The 19,696-nt window shown below is 38.0% G+C and overlaps 3 protein-coding genes across 9 annotated transcripts in view; 2 read left to right on the top strand and 1 right to left on the bottom strand.

The window, feature by feature from the left end:
- The window catches only part of LOC111197069 (zinc finger protein 585B-like), a 35,797-nt gene extending 20,124 nt beyond the window's left edge, over positions 1–15,673 (top strand). Inside the window, exons 1-3 of one of the 5 annotated variants that reach the window (XM_049477764.1) lie at positions 11,177–12,331; positions 13,697–13,887; positions 13,997–15,673. In XM_049477764.1, coding sequence (XP_049333721.1) covers positions 14,143–15,249 — 1,107 coding nt within the window. In that variant the 5' untranslated portion in view covers positions 11,177–12,331; positions 13,697–13,887; positions 13,997–14,142 and the 3' untranslated portion in view covers positions 15,250–15,673. Of the gene's footprint in view, positions 1–11,176; positions 13,888–13,996 lie in introns of those variants that run through there. The other 4 variants (XM_049477763.1, XM_049477761.1, XM_049477762.1 and 1 more) reach the window with 4 other exon arrangements.
- The window catches only part of LOC125801455 (zinc finger protein 239-like), a 331,934-nt gene that overhangs the window by 31,886 nt on the left and 280,352 nt on the right, over positions 1–19,696 (top strand). The window lies entirely within an intron of this gene.
- The window catches only part of LOC125801353 (zinc finger protein 239-like), a 53,849-nt gene continuing 36,122 nt past the window's right edge, over positions 1,970–19,696 (bottom strand). The window contains exons 2-3 of one of the 3 annotated variants that reach the window (XM_049477939.1): positions 4,236–4,426; positions 1,970–4,124 (exon numbers count right to left, since the gene is read on the bottom strand). In XM_049477939.1, the coding sequence (XP_049333896.1) occupies positions 3,007–3,978 (972 nt within the window). In that variant the 5' untranslated portion in view covers positions 3,979–4,124; positions 4,236–4,426 and the 3' untranslated portion in view covers positions 1,970–3,006. Of the gene's footprint in view, positions 4,125–4,235; positions 4,640–9,934; positions 10,016–19,696 lie in introns of those variants that run through there. The other 2 variants (XM_049477938.1, XM_049477940.1) reach the window with 2 other exon arrangements.

Below are 19,696 nucleotides of genomic sequence, written 5' to 3'. Positions count from 1 at the left end.
AAATAATAAATTTATATTTTAAACAGTACCCCAATTATTTAAATGACTATTAATTAATTAATTAATTAATTAAATAAACAATTGGTTTAATGATTATTATTGCTCAGAATTATATTTAAGGATTAGACCTTATTTTTAGAAGTAGTATCTTAGATTTTATCTATAGGATTGATTTTAGGTTAATATACCCCTTTTTTCTTACTTTCAGAACTACACTGTCAGTTATAGATTTAAACCCTTAATCAGAAATGTACCTTAAATAAGAAAAAATACCTTTTAAAGTTAGTTTGTAAAATAAAATACCATCTTAAATTAAATATGTGGGCCCACTCTAAAGAATACACTCATAAAGAACAGAATTATAGATGAAATGAACAGAACTAAACGGTGCAGGTCTGGTTCGGAGCTTAATGTCCGCTTTACTCTAACGAGCAGAAATAAGAGTTTCAGATTTACCTCAGATTCAGTGAATATGAGCGGGAGCAGAGCGCGGGGTCCTGCAGCACGGAGCGTTTTCCCTCAGAGGAACTCTGATCCACGCGGGGACTCAGAGCGCTCTCTGGTTAGCAGTGTTAGCGGTCCTGGTGTTCAGTGGAGGCGGAGAGAGCGCGAGTCAGTCCGGGGAACAGTCTGTCGGAGCGGCGCTGCAGCGGAGAGTTCACGGCTAGCGCAGAGCAGCTAATACACGAGGCTAAACACAGCTAGCCGAGCTGGCTAAGCTAACAGTGCTAACAGAACTTTACTTATAGAGAGATTATCCCAGCTTCATCCACCAGCACACTCTCAGTATGGACTTCAGTGTCCTTAAAATTACCGGTTAGTTTAATTAATACTGATTATTAGTGAATTTAGTTCAGCCTGTGAGGAACTTTTTCCTCCTCGCCTCTCCCGCGCTGCTACTCCCGCATCTCCGCTGTTCTCTCTCGTCCCGTGGGCGGGCCTGTTCCAATCCTCTACTCCACCCTCACCTGTACACTTCTCCCTCAGTAGATCCCTTAATCACTTTTAGCTAACCTTCCTGCATTAACACAGAAAATAAATGAAATATGTACTCTGTACTGCTTTTCTTTTTAAACTATTTACACAAACACAATGACTATTTTGAACATGTTTAGTACTCTTTTAAACCATCACTATGCATTTATAAGACTTTAATTATTACTGTATTTATTTGTGTATTTATTTTAGAACTAGGCAGTTTTACATTTTATAACCCGGGGCTACATGAGAAATATGCGAGAGGGGTGTATCCCATAGTGAGATACCGAATGAACGCTTGAAAGAGAACACAAATTACAAGAAAAAAAATTGCAAGAAATAAAACAAATTTACCAGACTGTTACACACTGTTACTAGTGCTGAAACACTTACATTGGTCAGTAAAAAAGCAACTGCTTTGTTTGTACATTTAGCTAGGCTAGCTACCAATAATAGTGGTCAGTTAAACAGCAAATGCTGTGTTTGGATATTTAGTTAGCTAGCTATCAATACTAGTAGTCAGTAATACATGAAATGCTTTGTTTATACATTTGGTCAGTAAAATAGCAAATGCTGTGTTTGGATATTTAGCTAGACAAGCTACCAATAATAATGGTCAATAATTAAGTAAATAACAATTAAGTATAGTTGGTGAATGACTATGCTCTTCAAAAAACAACACAACCCACAAGCATTCACATAAAAAAAAACCTTATAAACATGAAATCAAGTTAAAAACATGTTACTCTACCTTTGGAAGTTATTGTATATTTAACCCTTTTAAGCCTGAACCAATAACAAAAAAACATATTTTTTTCCGAATTTCAATCTTAAATTGACTATTATGTTACACTTCAACACAAATCCATTTTACATTGGATTTCTCTGTTGGGCGCCTTTGAGTATTTAACAAATAATAACATAAGACAATCTCAGGCCTATAGGTTTCATGTCAAACATATGTTGAGAAAACACAATGAGATTGCAGATCTGCAATCTAAAAGCCGTTTATTAAAACACACAGATGAGTAAATATAGAGGTGAAGCAATACAAAGATAATAGTTTGTAGTGGATAAAAACAATTAAGAAACTACAAGATTTGGATATTCTTAGTAAATTTTGGAGATTAAAAACCTTAAACAACATATAATATTCAATAAGAAAAAGATAAGAGAGCACAAAACTTGAGTAATACAACAACCAAATATCCCTCTATGTTAACAGATTTTTAATCAGAACGACTGAACCATAGACAAATGAGAACACCAGCAAAGGGAATGAATGAGCCCACAACCTTACTGCACTACACAAGCCTGGAGTGGGTTGATTTCAGTTTGAGAACTACAGCTGGAGCGTTTTATTTAACCTCTGGAAAGGATTTTGTTGGCCTCTCTGCAGAGTCTGGATGCTCCTCTGGTCCACATGGCAGTACCCAGCACAGTGTCGTCTCTCTGTGGCTCTGGGTCTCACTTTTGGGAGCACACTCTGGAGTTCCTCAGGTGGTGTTTTCACTTCTTCTTTCATGCAGATGGGCCTAATGGTTAATAGTATTAAGCTAAGCTATGCTAAGCTTGGGGAACTGAGGACGGCTTCCACAGAGTGAAAAAAGAGATACTAGAAATTAATAGAAATAATCAAATCTGCATATACTAGAAAGGGGGTTAAAATCATAAGCTCTGAAGGTTTGGTCCAAAACATTTAGTTGCCAGCTAGGAATCCTACTCACTATGACATCTAAATTTTAAAGACTAAGTTTTTTCCATTCTTCAGAACTGAACTCCTACCGTAATTACCCTAAAAGCTCAGCTCTGTCTCACAAAGAATGTCCTGGAATATCAAACATATTAGAAAACATAACATGGAATTCAATAAACATGATCGCTGGATGAGATTCATTTTGCTGAACCTGTAAAATCCATTGTTAAATTCAGTTCATGTTTGTTTCTGGTGGAACGTGTCCCAAGCGACAAAGTAAAACATTTGTGTAGGATAAGGTGTTCTGTCTGAAAGACTTTCGATTTGCACTTTTAATTGCCGTGGGACAAATTTGGTACAGTTTTCTCTCCTGTGTGAATGCTCTGGTGATTTTTGAGATGACTCTGTTGATTAAAACTCTTCCCACAGACTGAGCAGTGATACGGTTTCTCTCCTGTGTGAATGCGCTGGTGTTTTTTGAGACTATTCTGTTGAGTAAAACTCTTCCCACAGTCTGAGCAGTAATACGGTTTCTCTCCTGTGTGAATGCGCTGGTGTATTTGGAATGTAACCTGTTGAGTAAAACTCCTCCCACAGTCTGAGCAGTAATACGGTTTCTCTCCAGTGTGAATGCGCTGGTGTATTTGGAATGTAACCTGTAGAGTAAAACTCTTCCCACAGTCTGAGCAGTAATACGGTTTCTCTCCTGTATGAATGCGCTCGTGTTTTTGGAGAGCACTCTGTTCAGTAAAACTCTTCCCACAGTCTGAGCAGTGATGCGGTTTCTCCCCTGTGTGAATGCGCTGGTGATTATTGAGAGTACTCTGTAAAGTAAAACTCTTCCCACAGTCTGAGCAGTAATACGGTTTCTCTCCTGTGTGAATGCGCTGATGTATTTTGAGATTACTCTGATGATTAAAACTCTTCCCACAGTCTGAGCAGTGATACGGTTTTTCTCCTGTGTGAATGCGCTGATGCAGTTTGACAGCATTCTGTTTATTAAAACTCTTTCCACAGTCTGAGCAGTGATACGGTTTTTCTCCTGTGTGAATGCGCTGGTGAATTTTGAGATTACTCTTTGCAGTAAATCTCTTCCCACAGTCTGAGCAGCAATATGGTTTCTCTCCTGTGTGAATGCGCTGGTGGTTTTTGAGATTACTCTGTTTAGTAAAACTCTTCCCACAGTCTGAGCAGTGATGTGTTTTTTCTCCTGTGTGAATGCGCTGGTGTTTTTTGAGATTACTCTGTTGAGTAAAACTCTTGACAGAGTGCTGATGTTTCTCCATGTCGGGACTTGGCTTCATTTGTCTGTTAAATGTATCAAACAATGTCTGCGTGTTCTGGAGGCTCTTCAGGACGGCTTGTTCTTCAACTCTTTTAGCAGTTTAACACTGCTCTTAGTTAAATATCCTGGTTGTTGGTGATGAAGTTCAGGAGAATAATTTCATTTCTGGAAAACACAAAGAAAAATGCAGTTGTATATTACAATAAAAGCAGGTCAATTAACTGAAGAGAACTGCCTGAGGTGCCTATATTGACATCTGAGACATCTTCATATCACCATAAATGTTTCAGTATTTTTCCTACTTCTAAGTCCTTAGTGTAAAGGGGGTGCTGGTGGTCCTCCAGCCACTAGAGGTAGCCCACATTTTACCACTTGCAATAATCAGGCTGACGCCTGTTTACTGCCTTTATAAACACTGCCCACTGTTTAGACAAACAGTCTTGATTCTTTTCTGGTCTCACTAGAACCTGACATCAATGGCTTAACTAATTTGTTTACTAAATCAATATAGCGGACACGGTGGCGTATCACAGCATCCGGTCGAAGCCCAACTTCATCTGTAGAACCAGAGAGCAGCAGAAGCTCTACACCAGCAGATTCAGAGCAGCAGCTCCAAATTTCATCAACTCTAACTAAATGTTACTAAAGCAGTAAATCATTCTAGCACTTCCACCTTAAATATTATCAATTTCTCTTAGTTGTCCTGGAAATGTAACTAAACATTTAGTGAATAAAATAAAAGGACTATATTAACTCATACAGTGCATTTCAGCAGTTTGGAATTAATATGCTCGAGAGAGAGTGAATTCTTGTCCTGCCTCTTTCCTGTTTTTATGTTCTAGACATGAGATAATATAATTTTTTTCCAGACGAGGGACCGAAAGACATAAATCCTTGGGTTTTACAGATTGAGTGGGTCAGCCACCACACTCGCTGCTATCGCTACTGTGTTGCCAGATCTCTCTTAAAAAGTCCACACTAAATTTTTTTTTTCCCCGCAAGACAGGTTTAAGCTTGACTAGAAATATTGTCACATTTTAATCTCACGAGATCTCGTGCCTCGGGATCTTTTCACACCCCTAATTTTAATTATAAAAGATGTTTTTGTTTCTTTAAAATAAAATATATAAAAAAAAGCAAATGGATGGATGTCGGAAAATGCAGCGTCTATTGATGTCTGAAATGCAAGAAATGATGATTTGATGCCTTGGCTGGCCACATTATCTTACTTAGAAGGAAGTGCAGGAAAGTTTGTATCCAAATTAAAATAATAAAATATGTCCTGAGTTGGTGACAGGACAAAAACACTGGTAACATTAGCCAGCAAAGTAAAATTAGCTACTTGGTTAAAAAAGCACTGGTAACATTGACTAGCTAGATAACATTAGCTACTTGGTTAAAAAAAAGCACTGTGAACATTGGATAGCTAGATAAAATTAGATACTTGGGTTAAAAATACACTTGGAACATTAGATAGCTAGATGATGTTTGCTATTGGTAAAAAAAAATCGCTGGTTACATTAGATAGCTAGCGAACATCAGCTACTTTGGTCTCTTATTATGGGCCAGTTCTGCCTATTAAACAGTTCTCTTTTTCTCTCTGCCAGTCGCGCTAAGGAAACACATCAGCTCCAATCTTACATTCCCACATAAACAAAAAATCACATTATAAAACATTTTACTATTGCAAACACTTTTTTAAATATGCATAAAAAGCTGTGTGCTGCTTTTTATGTACCACGAACGATGGAGAAAAATATCAAATAAGTTTAAAAAAAATAAAGCAACTGTATAGAGGGGTACATTCATTTTGAAGGTAACATAAGGTTCTAGCCACCTTTAGCTAACCTAACCAATGCTATCTAAATAACTAAGCTAAGCTAGCAGGCAATTTCAAACAATAAAATACTATTAGAAGCCTGAATGTCTTAAACACATTAAATGTGTGATGAGTTGTTGTTATATAGCCTAAATGGTAGGATAATGTACAAGCTGTCTGTAATGCTTAATCCTTTTCTTTATAATTAACTTTAGCTGTTAGGTGTGGTATTGGTAACAACACTGGGTCATTTTACAAGCTAATGGGCTCCTTGCACTCACGGCTCTGACACATTTCCGTTTTCAAATAATGCGGCTCGGACGTTTCCGGTTGAATTGTTTACATTCGCCTGTATAGGCAAATTCATAGACTGTATATAGCTGGACAGAGCATCGTCTCTTAAAAGTGAAGCCACCACAGGTCGGGCGCCCCCTGCTGTTCGGCTGCAGAAAGCTGTGTAACTCCACCCATCCCCATAGGTTTCAATGGCAAAACAGACAACTTTCAATCACGTTTTTTTTCTAATATACTGTAATTCTACCTCCATTATTTAAATGCAGCAGCTAGTGTAGCCTCTGCTTATATTGTCAAATTTTTATATCCCCACAGAATTCGGTTTTTAAAACTTTATTCGGCTCTATTCAAAAAAGGTGTGGTTATGGTAAAAGGGCTTCTTATGGGCGGGACCAATAACAGACCGTCAGCTCCGCTCCGCCCCGCTCTGCAGTCTGTGACCGCAAGGCAGCCCTCAGGGGCGGGGTTATTTAAATGAGTAGGCCGTCTCTCCACAGCCTTTCTCCCTCCTCTGGTCTCTACTGCGCAGACTCTGGTCTCTGAATCGCCAAAATGGGGGAAGATTTTGGCTTCATTTTCATTGAATGAATGGGAACGGCGACACGGCGTCCATCTTTATATACAGTCTATGGGCAAAACATAATTTTTTTTTTACTGGCGAGAGGTCAAAATGGTCAGAAGTTAAACCAAAAACGTCAGAAGCTTGGAGACGACTGGAAAAGCATGCAGTGCCACTGCTTTTTAAATGGAATTATTAACGTTACAGCACCCAGGTTCCAAGTGTTTGGGAGAGGAGATCAGCTAAACGTACTTGGTAGGGCTGGACCCGAATATTCGGGTATTCGGATATTCGTTCGTTGAGTAGGTATTCGGTTTTTAATTTTGGTATTCGGATATTCGTTTTTTTTCTACTTTCCAGAGCTCCACCTCACTCTAACCACTTCTGTTCTCGCGGGTCCCGTCAGAATATCTTGCGTGCGGGACAGAACTGAACTGTTATTGGCTGGAGCGGGAGTTTAATCCAGACGACAGTGTTGGGAGTAATGGCGTTAAAATAAACGGCGTTACTAACGCCGTTACTTTTTTCAGTAAGGAGTAATCTAACTAATTACTATGACTGTAACTATAACGCCGTTACCATTTTCGACACTCCGTTACTGCACGTTACTTTAGCAGCTGAATGAACTTTTTTTAAACTTTGCGCATACAGACAAAGAGCCCTATCATACACCCCACGCAAGGCGTGTAGCGTGGCGCTTTGCCACCCGTCAACAGTCTATTTTTAGGCCTTGCACGCGTCCTTAAAATAGCGTTGGACTTTGGAATATATTAACACCGATGGGCGTGGTGGTCTGGAAATGATGTGTGTTGAGGTAAATTTCTGGCGTGTTTCTATCTTGGCGGCGGAAAAAAGCTTAGCGCGATTGCTCACCCTGCGCTCCAAAATACTCCATACCATCACATCTTTACCACATAAAAATAAACCACACCCAGAGCCTTCAGCAATCAACTATGAAAAAATATATATACTTAAAAATCTGCACTGTAACTATAAATTATTATTAGTTATATTTATTTCTGTCAGTTATAAGGATTTATATTTATGTTTAGTACACAGACTAAATAACTGTAACTAGGCATTCTGCTGTTTAAAAATTTCAACAGATGCTTATTCTCACTCAAATGCTGGAGTTTTGAAATGGAAAATTAAAAGAGAAAATAACTTTGACTGAACATAAATTTATTTTAGTTAACTTTGCTATTATTTAACTGAATTTCACTTTTATATCTGAAAAATAAAGCACATTGTCAATCTGGCGCGTGGTGCTGCCCGTCAATTACATAAAACTTAAAACATTTGAAATACACAGAAATATAAAGCTATATGTTAGCATTCGTTTCTTATCACCAGGGCAAATTTATTAAAATATTAAATATATTAATTCATGAATTAAAATCTCGTCCAGCACTCTGAAATGTCAGGCACGCAAAGTGGTGCTTGGCGCAGCGGCGCGGCATTGCGCGCAGAATAACCTCTGTCTTCTAAAAAAAGTTTTTATAAATAAGATCTGACAAGTATACTAAAATTAATGTTATTAAACTTACTAAAGCCAACAAATGTACTGTTAATTAAAATCAGGCAAAATGCGCTGCGCCTCTCTCTCTCTCTCTCTCTTTCGCAGCGGGAGATGAATTCAGCGCGAGGCTATAAATAATTTACAACTCAGTTCAGTTAAATAAAAATAAGTAAGGACCTGTAAGTTAATCAAATATTGTCAAATATAAAGGATAGGTTGAGGTTTTGGTGAGCTGTTTTCATGATTTGAAACTGAAACTAACCGAAACTTTTATTATTCTGCGCAAAAAGCCTGTGATTGTTTTAAATGAGTTTTTTAATGGATTTAAATGAGTTTTTTTAACGGATTGTTGTTTTTGTCCATTCTTTTGTTTTGTTTATATATACATTTATTTCTTTGAGTGTGGTTTGGTTTGTTTAATTTTTATCCCCAGACGCGTATTTGTTTTTTCCGTTTTTTTTTCAGTATTACATGTCTTAGTAATTTTCTTTGGTCCTGTGGAGTTTTTCGTTTCTTATTTTTTTTATTCGTTAGACTATATTTTTGTCAACATTTTGGGTTTATTTTTGTTTGTTATTTTTCTAATAATAATAGTAATTACATCATTTATTTTCTTTATTTATTCTACGCAGCAGATAAGACGCGGTGTGCGGCAGCAGAAATTCCGGGATGAAAACACAAAGAAATCTGGGCTAAAAACACAGAAAAAATATGGGGTGAAAAACAAAAATCCGGGATAAAAACACCAAAAATCCGGGGTGAATATGTCTTAAGGGGGCCGTGATTTTCTTTTTTTTTTTTACCTCTTTTTTTACCTCTTTTTTTAAAAACGAATATTCGAATATTCGCTTTGAATCAGTGCCGAATATCCGGAGCTCAAAAAACGCTATTCGGGCCAGCCCTAGTACTTGGCTGAATGATCCACCAGCTAGCATTTTTATTATTATAGCTAGATATTATTATTATTATTATTATTGATATTATTATTATTATTAATATTATAGCTAGATATTATTATTATTATTATAGCTAGATATTATTATTATTATTATAGCTAGCACTTTTATTATTATTAATATTATTAATGCTAGAATGTGTATGATTCTTTTTATAAGGATTATTATTTTTACTATCATTTTTATTATAGTTAGCATTGTTATAGCCAGCATTTTTATTATTATAGCTAGCATTTGTCTAATTATTTTTATGATGATTATTATAGTTAGCATTATTATTGTTACTAGCATTTTATTAGACTTCCATTTGATAACAGGAGAAACTAACAACTATCAGTAATGCACCTAGCAAGCTAGTTAGCTATACTAGCTAATGCTGAGCTGTGTGGGCTAACGTAAAATATAAGAAAAAATCTTGGTAGTGTGTAGGTATGATATAGTTTATAGGTATATAGTTTAAAGTCTTTCTCTAGCTTTCTAGTGGAAGGCTTTACTGGTCTCCTTGACGTTGAGGTAAATTTTTAGAAGCTCTTGTAAACACCAGCTGAAAATACTGCCATAAGGAGTGTACTGGAAAAGCCAAACAGGAAACGCTGGAGCAGCACTGATGAAACGTAGTTGTGCAAAGAGCGCATTTTGCTAATGCTAATGCTCCTGCCATAGTGCTGGAAAAATCTGTAAATCTAAGCTTACTGTAAATACAGAAGCGCATTACACCCAAATAAACAGTTTTCAGGGGAGAAATCTGTGTAGATCCAGCGCTTGCTTGGCATTTGAAATAAAAAGAGAGAGAGAGAGAGAGAGAGAGAGAGAGAAACTTCTTCATACCTTCTGTAGTTCAGCTGATCCTGCTCTTCCTCCGAGCAGCGCGAAGACAGCAACATTAGAGGGACAAATCCGACGGCAACCGGAAGTGCGTGTTTCAAAATAAAAGACCCAAGCGGTTAATACATTTTTAGTTAATATTAGACAAAATGCAATTTTAATATCCTTAGGCTACACTATTATTATAATATTTGAAAACAAAAAGAAGTAGTACTATATATGAAAAAGTACGTATACACATTATTTTATCCCATTAAATGATATTAATAAAGGGTGGGCATAGTTTTATCAATCTGCTGTCTAAACTATACATTGTGTCAACATAAAACCATAGTGAAATTAATTCATCAGACCCTCCTCTGTCAGAAAACATGGAGTTATCTATGAAAAAAGCGTAATTGTAGATGTAGGAGTCATCACACTATAGGCGATAAATGGTTATATACCATTAAATGATATTAATACAGAATAGGCATAGTTGTATCAGTCTGCAGCCTAAACTATACATTGTGTCAACATAAACCCATAGTGAAATTAATTCATCAGACCCTCCTCTGTCAGAAAACATGGAGTTATCTATGGAAAAAGCGTAATTGTAGATGTAGGAGTCATCACACTATAGGCGATAAATGGTTATATCCCATTAAATGATATGAATACAGAATAGGCATAGTTGTATCAGTCTGCTGTCTAAACTATACATTGTGTCAACATAAACCCATAGTGAAATTAATTCATCAGACCTTCCTCTGTCAGACTACAACTATTTCATCACCGCAGAGATAATTATTAAAGCTTATAAACTGCAGTTTTAATCCTTTTAAAAGAGGTCTGGGTGTAACTCCAGCATCAGTAGCAGTAATGCTAGTAAATCTACTGAATAAAAAACATTAGTTTTAGAAAATGGAAATATAGGGGTAAGTTTTCTTTCCTATTTTAGTGAAATACTTTATTCTACTTTGTAAAATTAAAGGGAAACTCCAGAGAAGTAGTTATACAGTGTTTTAAATGAGAGTTTTAGCTGTTTAGCTGCATTCAGCTCCATGCATTGAGGACTCCCTCGCGGGCTCCCTCTAGCGGTGATGGGGTATAATGTGATGTAGCGGGGGAGGGGGCGGGGCTCTGCATAACCCGGATGAGGCTGAGCTTCCGGGGTCTGTAGCTGGAGCGCCGGAGGAAGAGAAGGATCAGCTGAGCTACAGAAGGTATGAAGAAGTTTCTCTCTCTCTCTCTCTCTCTCTCTCTCTCTCTCTCTCTCTCTCTCTCTCTCTCTCTCTCTCTCTTTAAGGTTAGTGAGCGCTAGATGTTAATCTACACAGATTTCTCTCCTGAAAACTGTTTATTTGGGTGTAAAGCGCTTCTGTTTATTTACAGTAAGCTTAGATTTACAGATTCTTTCAGCACTGAGGCAGGAGCATTAGCATTAGCAAAATTAGCTTGTAAAATGACCCAGTGTTGTTACCAATACCACACCTAACAGCTAAAGTTAATTATAAAGGAAAGGATTAAACATTACAGACAGCTTGTACATTATCCTACCATTTAGACTATATAACAACAACGTAATACAAATTTAATGTGTTTAAGGCTTCTAGTAGTATATTATAGTTTGAAATTGCCTGCTAGCTTAGCTTGGTTATCGAAATAGCATTGGTTAGGTTACCTAAAGTGGGCTAGAACCTTCACTTACCTTCAAAGTGAATGTACCCTTCTATCCAGTTGCTGTTTTTAAAAAAATATATATATTTTATATTTTTCTCCATCGTTCGTGGTACATAAAATCACACAGCTTTTTGCAGAGATTTAAAAAAGACTTAGCAATAGTAAAATGTTTAATGATGTGATTTATTTTGTGAGAATAATGTTTAAGTGTTCTTCTACAGTGGGAGCTGATATGTGTCCTTAACGCGACTGACAGAGAGAAAAAGAGAGCTGTTTAAGAGGCAGAACTGGCCCATAATAGGGGACCAAAGTAGCTGGTGTTAACTAGCTAGCTAATGTTGCCAGCGTTTCTTTTTTAACCAGTAGCTAACATTATCTAGCTAGCCAATGTTCCCAGTGTTTTTTAACCAAGTAGCTAATGTTCTCTAGCTAGCCAATGTTCACAGTGCTTTTTTTAACGAAGTATCTAATGTTACCTTGCTGGCTAATGTTGCCAATGTTTTTGTCCTGTCACCTAGTGTGGACTTTTTAAGAGGGATCTTGCAACACAGTAGCGATAGCAGCGAGAGTGGTGGCTGAGTTGTGAGAGCAGCTCTTAACAGAAGAGGAAAATACAGGCAGTTGTGTAGAAGATGCTTCTGCTACTTTTAAATTGTATATCTGGCTGCATTTTGGCTCCAGTGGAAACAATAAACGGTAACAGAGTGACCAACAAGACACAAACCATATATAAATACTGTAAGTAAATCCTACACGTGACTGTTTCATAGGCAGTTGTACTGATCCCTTAGCTCTGTACTGTATTTAAAAAATGTTCTGTCTCTGTTTGCACTTCAAGCATAGTCTTAATATGACTAATTATGGTTATGCATAGTTAAATTACAAGAGATTTAGGAGAAAATAACACAAACCATAGACTTAATATGACTGATTGTGGTTTGCACGTATTGTTTGCACTTTATAAGACCTAAAAAAAAATATTTTTGTTATTCTTATTTTTATTTCTTATAGAATCAATGTAAGAGAAACCAGCCTGTTAAGTTTGCGTTATATGATTTTGTCAAATAAAACAAAAACTAGTTTTCAAGCCATTTTTCATTTTTGAAGTTTTCATTAAAGTTTTATTTTTAAATCTCGTTCTCGTGAACCCATTATCGTGTCTCGTCTTGTGATATTAGTGTCTCGTCACACCCCTAATTAAAATGTAATTGCTGGAGCTGTGATGGTATGTAGATGCAAGAAATAAGTCTCCACTGATACTGTACTTTGTATAAAAGAACATTTATTATAATAAAATAATTAAAAAGCACCCGGGTTTCTTTGTGAAAGCGAACGTTAGCCAATCTTATCCTGAGCTCTCTGCCTCGTCATCGACCCACTCAATCTGTAAAACCCAAGGATTTATGTCTTTCGGTCCCTCGTCTGGAAAAAAGTAATATTATCTAAATATGGAAAAAGTTAAGAGTCAGGACAAGAATTCACTCTCTCTCAAGCAAATTCATTCCAAACTGCTGAAATACACTGAGTTCATATAGTAATTTTATTTTATTCACTAAACGTTTTGTTACATTTCCAGGACAACTAAGAGGAATTGATCATATTTAAGGTGGAAGTGCTAGAATGATTTACTGCTTTAGTAACATTTAGTTAGAGTTGATGAAATTTGGAGCTGCTGCTCTGAATCTGCTGGTGTAGAGCTTCTGCTGCTCTCTGGTTCTGCAGATGAAGTTGGGCTTCGACCAGATGCTATGATACGCCACCGTTTACTAAATTGATTTAGTAAACAAATCAGTTAAGCCATTGATGTGGAGCTGCAGTCTTTCTGGGTAAAAAGCACAATTACAATTACATTTCTCACCAAATTTTCACTTGTGATCTACATAAAAAGGACTTTAGGAGTGCATATCACTGTTAGTCTGAAGCTAATGTGTTGGAAAATAATGTTATCTGGAGTTGTAAAAAAGGAATGTTTTATAAATTAGTGTGAAGGAAAAAGCTTTGGACATCATTGGTCACGTGATCAATGTAGAATGATTTTGGCACAATCCTCGAAGCTTCAGATTAAAGGGTAACATTTTTTTTCTTCTTTCTTTACGTTCTCAGGATCTAGTGAGACCAGAAAAGAATCAAGACTGTTTGTCTAAACAGTGGGCAGTCTTTATAAAGGCAGTAAACAGGCGTCAGCCTGATTATTGCAAGTGGTAAAATGTGGGCTACCTCTAGTGGCTGGAGGACCACCAGCACCCCTTTTACACTAAGGACTTAGAAGTGGGAAAAATACTGAAACATTTATGGTAATATGAAGATGTCTCAGATGTCAATATAGGCACCTCAGGCAGTTCTCTTCAGTTAATTGACCTGCTTTTATTGTAATATACAACTGCATTTTTTTGTGTTTTCCAGAAATGAAATTATTCTCCTGAACTTCATCACCAACAACCAAGATATTTAACTAAGAGCAATGTTAAACTGCTGAAAGAGTTGAAGCACAAGCCGTCCTGAAGAGCCTCCAGAACACGCAGACATTGTTTGATACGTTTAACAGACAAATGAAGCCAAGTCCCGACATGGAGAAACAGCAGCACTCTGTCAAGAGTTTTACTAAACAGAGTCATCTCAAAATTCACCAGCACATTCACACAGGAGAGAAACCACATCACTGCTCAGACTGTGGGAAGAGTTTTACTAAACAGAGTCATCTCAAAATTCACCAGCGCGTTCACACAGGAGTGAAACCGTATCACTGCTCGGAGTGTGGGAACAGTTTTACTGCACCAAATACTCTCAAAATACACCAGCGCATTCACACAGGAGAGAAACCGTATCACTGCTCAGACTGTGGGAAGAGTTTTACTAAACAGAGTGATCTTAAAAAACACCAGCGCATTCACACAGGAGAGAAACCTTTTCACTGCTCAGACTGTGGGAAGGGTTTTACTACACAGAGTGATCTTAAAAAACACCAGCGCGTTCACACAGGAGAGAAACCGTATCACTGCTCAGACTGTGGGAACAGTTTTACTGCACCAAATACTCTCAAAATACACCAGCGCATTCACACAGGAGAGAAACCGTATCACTGCTCAGACTGTGGGAAGAGTTTTACTAAACAGAGTGATCTTAAAAAACACCAGCGCATTCACACAGGAGAGAAACCGTATTACTGCTCAGACTGTGGGAAGAGTTTTACTGAACCGAGTAGTCTCAAAAAACACCAGCGCATTCACACAGGAGAGAAACCGTATTACTGCTCAGACTGTGGGAAGAGTTTTACTGAACCGAGTAGTCTCAAAAAACACCAGCGCATTCACACAGGAGAGAAACCGTATTACTGCTCAGACTGTGGGAAGAGTTTTACTCAGCAGTGTAATCTCCGAAAACACCAGCGCATTCACACAGGAAAGAAACCGTATTACTGCTCAGAGTGTGGGAGAAGTTTTACTCAACAGAGTAATCTCAAAATACATCAGCGCATTCACACAGGAGTGAAACCGTATCACTGCTCAGACTGTGGGAAAAGTTTTAATAAAAAGAGTAATCTTCAAAATCACCAGCGCATTCACACAGGAGAGAAACCGTATTACTGCTCAGACTGTTGGAGGAGTTTTTCTGATCAGGGTAATCTCAATAAACACCTGCGCATTCACACAGGATAGAAAACTATCCCAAATCTGTTTCAATTAAAAGTGCGGATCGTAAACCTTTCAGACAGAACACCTTATCCTACACAAATGTTTAACTTTATCACTTGGGACACGTTCTACCAGAAAACTGAATTTAACAATGGATTTTACAGGTTCTGCAAAATGAATCTTATCCAGGGATGATGTTTATTAAATTCCATGTTATGTTTTATCGTATGTTAGATGTTCCAGGACATTCTTTGTGAGACACAGCTCAGTGCTTAGGGTGGTTACTGTAGGAGTTCAGTTCTGAAGAAGGGAAAAAACTTACTCTGTAAAATGTAGATGTCATAGTTGTTAGGAGTAGAGGAGGATTATTAGCTTGCAACTAAATGTTTAGGACCAAATCTTCAGAGCTTATGATTTGAATGCTTTTAATGTACACTGCTCAAAAAAATAAAGGGAACACTCAAATAACACATCCTAGATCTGAATGAATGAAATATTCTCATTGAATACTTTGTTCTGTACAAAGTTGAATGTGCTGACAACAAAATCACACAAAAATCATCAATGGAAATAAAATTTATTAACCAATGGAGGCCTGGATTTGGAGCCACACACAAAATTAAAGTGAAAAAACACACTACAGGCTGATCCAACTTTAATGTAATGTCCTTAAAACAAGTCAAAATGATTCTCAGTATTGTGTGTGGCCTACACGTGCCTGTATGACCACCCTACAACGCCTGGGCATGCTCCTGATGAGGTGGCGGATGGTCTCCTGAGGGATCTCCTCCCAGACCTGGACTAAAGCATCCGCCAACTTCTGGACAGTCTGTGGTGCAACGTGACGTTGGTGGATGGAGCGAGACATGATGTCCCAGATGTGCTCAATCGGATTCAGGTCTGGGGAACGGGCGGGCCAGTTCATAGCTTCAATGCCTTCATCTTGCAGGAACTGCTGACACACTCCAGCCACATGAGGTCTAGCATTGTCCTGCATTAGGAGGAACCCAGGGCCAACCGCACCAGCATATGGTCTCACAAGGGGTCTGAGGATCTCATCTCGGTACCTAATGGCAGTCAGGCTACCTCTGGTGAGCACATGGAGGGCTGTGCGGCCCTCCAAAGAAATGCCACCCCACACCATTACTGACCCACTGCCAAACCGGTCATGCGGAAGGATGTTGCAGGCAGCAGACCGCTCTCCACGGCGTCTCCAGACTCTGTCACGTCTGTCATGTGCTCAGTATGAACCTGCTTTCATCTGTGAAGAGCACAAGGCGCCAGTGGCGAATTTGCCAATCCTGGTGTTCTCTGGCAAATGCCAAGCGTCCTGCACGGTGTTGGGCTGTGAGCACAACCCCCATCTGTGGACGTCGGGCCCTCATACCATCCTCATGGAGTCGGTTTCTAACCGTTTGTGCAGACACATGCACATTTGTGGCCTGCTGGAGGTCATTTTGCAGGGCTCTGGCAGTGCTCCTCCTGTTCCTTCTTGCACAAAGGCGGAGGTAGCGGTCCTGCTGCTGGGTTGTTTCCCTCCTACGGCCTCCTCCACGTCTCCTGGTGTACTGGCCTGTCTCCTGGTAGCGCCTCCAGCCTCTAGACACTACGCTGACAGACACAGCAAACCTTCTTGCCACAGCTCGCATTGATGTGCCATCCTGGATGAGCTGCACTACCTGAGCCACTTGTGTGGGTTGTAGAGTCCGTCTCATGCTACCACGAGTGTGAAAGAACCACCAACATTCAAAACTGACCAAAACATCAGCCAGACAGCATAGGTTCTGAGACGTGGTCTGTGGTCCCCACCTGCAGAACCACTCCTTTATTGAGTGTGTCTTGCTAATTGCCAATAATTTCCACCTGTTGTCTATTCCATTTGCACAACAGCAGGTGAAATTGATTGTCAATCAGTGTTGCTTCCTAAGTGGACAGTTTAATTTCACAGAAGTTTGATTTACTTGGAGTTATATTGTGTTATTTGAGTGTTCCCTTTATTTTTTTGAGCAGTGTATTTTCTAGTATATGCAGATTTGATTATTTCTATTAATTTCTAGTATCTCTGTTTTCACTCTGTGGAAGCCGTCCTCAGTTCCCCAAGCTAAGCATAGCTTATCTTAATACTATTTACTGCTAGACCCATCTGTATGAAAGAAGAAGTGAAAACACCACCTGAGGAACTCAACAAAAGTGAGACCCAGATCCACAAAGAGACGACACTGTGCCAGGTACTGCTGTGTGGACCGGAGGAGCATGCAGACCCCGCAGAGAGGCCAACAAAATCCTTTACAGAGGTTAAATAAAACGCTCAAGCTGTAGTTCCCATACTGAAATCAACCCACTCCAGGTTTGTGTAGCGCAGTAAGGTTGCAGGCTCATTCATTCCCCTTTGCTGGTGTTCTCGTTGGTCTATGGTTCAGTCGTTCTGATTAAAAATCTGTTACCATAGAGGGATATTTGGTTGTGTTGTATTACTCAAGTTTTATACTCTCTTATCTTTTCCTTATTGAATATTATATGTTGCTGAAGGTTTTTTAATCTTCAAATTTATTAAGAATATCCAAATCATTTAGTTTCTTAATTGTTTTTATCCTCTACAAACTATTATCTTTATATTGTTTCACCTCTATATTTACTCATCTGTGTGTTTTATTAAACTACTTTTATATTGCAGATCTGCAGTCTCATTGTGTTTTCTCAACATATGTTGGACATGAAACCTATAGGCCTGAGATTGTCTTCAGTTATTACTTGTTAAATACTCAAAGGCGTCCAGCAGAGAAATCCAGTGTGAAATTGGAGTGAAACATAAAAGTCAACGTAAGATTGAAATTCAGAAATATATATATTTTTAATGGTTCAGGCTTAAAAGGGTTAAATATACAATTACTTCCAAAGGTAGAGTAACATGGGTTTAACTTGTATTCATATGTTTATAAAATTCTTTATTGTGAGTGCTTGTGGGTTGTGTTGTTTTGTTTTTTTGAAGAGCATAATCATTCATCAACTACACTTAATTACCAAAATCTACATTTGAGTTATTGACCATTGTTATTGGCAGCTAGTGTAGGTAAATGTCCAAACAAAGTGTTTCCTGTTTTACCGACCATTATTATTGGTAGCTAGTCTAATTAAATTTTCCAAACACAGCATTTGCTATTTTACTGACCAAATGTATCAACAAAGCATTTCATGTTTTACTGACTATCATTATTGGTAGCTAGCCTAGATAAATGTACAAATGTAGCATTTGCTGTTTTAATGACTATTATTATTGCTCACTAGCTTGCTAAATGTTCAAATACGCAATTTGCTGATTTACTGAACATTATTATTTGTAGCTAGCCTAACTAAATGTCCAAACAACAGTATGTCCTGTTTTACTGACTATTATAATTGGTAGCCAGCTTAGCTTAATATCCAAATACAGCATTTGCTCTTTTACTGACCATTATTATTGGTAGCTAGCCTAGCTAAATGTACAAACAAGGCAGTTGCTTTTTTACTGACCAATGTATTTCAGTTCTAGTAAAAGTGTTTCACTTCCGGTAAATTTGTTTTATTTCTTGCATATTTTTTTTCTTAAATGTAATTTGTGTTCTCTTTCAAGCATTTATTCGGTATCTCAGTATGGGATACGCCCCTTTCGCGAATTCCTCATGTAGCCCCGGCTAAAAAATGTAAAACTCCCTGTTCTAAAATAGATACACTAATAAATACAGTAATAAATAAAGTCTTATAAATGCATAGTGATGGTTTAAAAGAGTACTAAACATGTTCAAAATAGTCATTGTGTTTGTGTAAATAGTTTAAAAAGAAAATAAAAGCAGTACATATTATACATTTAATTTTTTCTTGTGTTTTTGCAAGAAGGTCACTTAAAAGTGATTAAGGGATCTACTGAGGGAGAAGTGTACAGGCGAAGGTGGAGTAGAGGATTGGAACGGGCCCGCCCACGGGACGAGAGCGGAACAGCGGAGATGCGGTGTTACACCGTTTTCTGTGACCGTCGGGTTTTGTGACCACAGAGGGCGCTACTTCACAGTTTCTGTTCACGGGCACGAGCGCGCTGCGTAGACTGCGTAAGCTACGCGGACTCGCTTTATTTTCTCTTTCTGCTGCTGTCGAACGATGAAAAAAGGGTGTTTACATTTTTATGTTGTCTATAAATAAAATAAATGATCTTGAACATGAACGTTTCATTATTAATTCTCTGCATTTTCACGTCGTATGAAGAAAGTAGGGGGGGGGGGGGGGGGGTGCACTGCAAAATACAAGCTTTTTCCCTAAACAAACCAAAACGTCAGAACCAGTAAAATATTAGATAAAACAGAAAACTGAGTAACACTAAGAAAATGTTTACTTTTATCCAATTACTTTTATGTTGAGTAGTATTGCAAAACAGAAGAAAATAGATTATCTCATACTTTACACCTGTTCTATTATGCTAAACATACATTAGATAATGTGT

The sequence above is a fragment of the Astyanax mexicanus genome, chromosome 4 (assembly GCF_023375975.1).
Source record: "Astyanax mexicanus isolate ESR-SI-001 chromosome 4, AstMex3_surface, whole genome shotgun sequence".
NCBI lineage: Eukaryota > Metazoa > Chordata > Actinopteri > Characiformes > Acestrorhamphidae > Astyanax > Astyanax mexicanus.
This window is presented reverse-complemented; position numbering and strand designations above follow the sequence as displayed.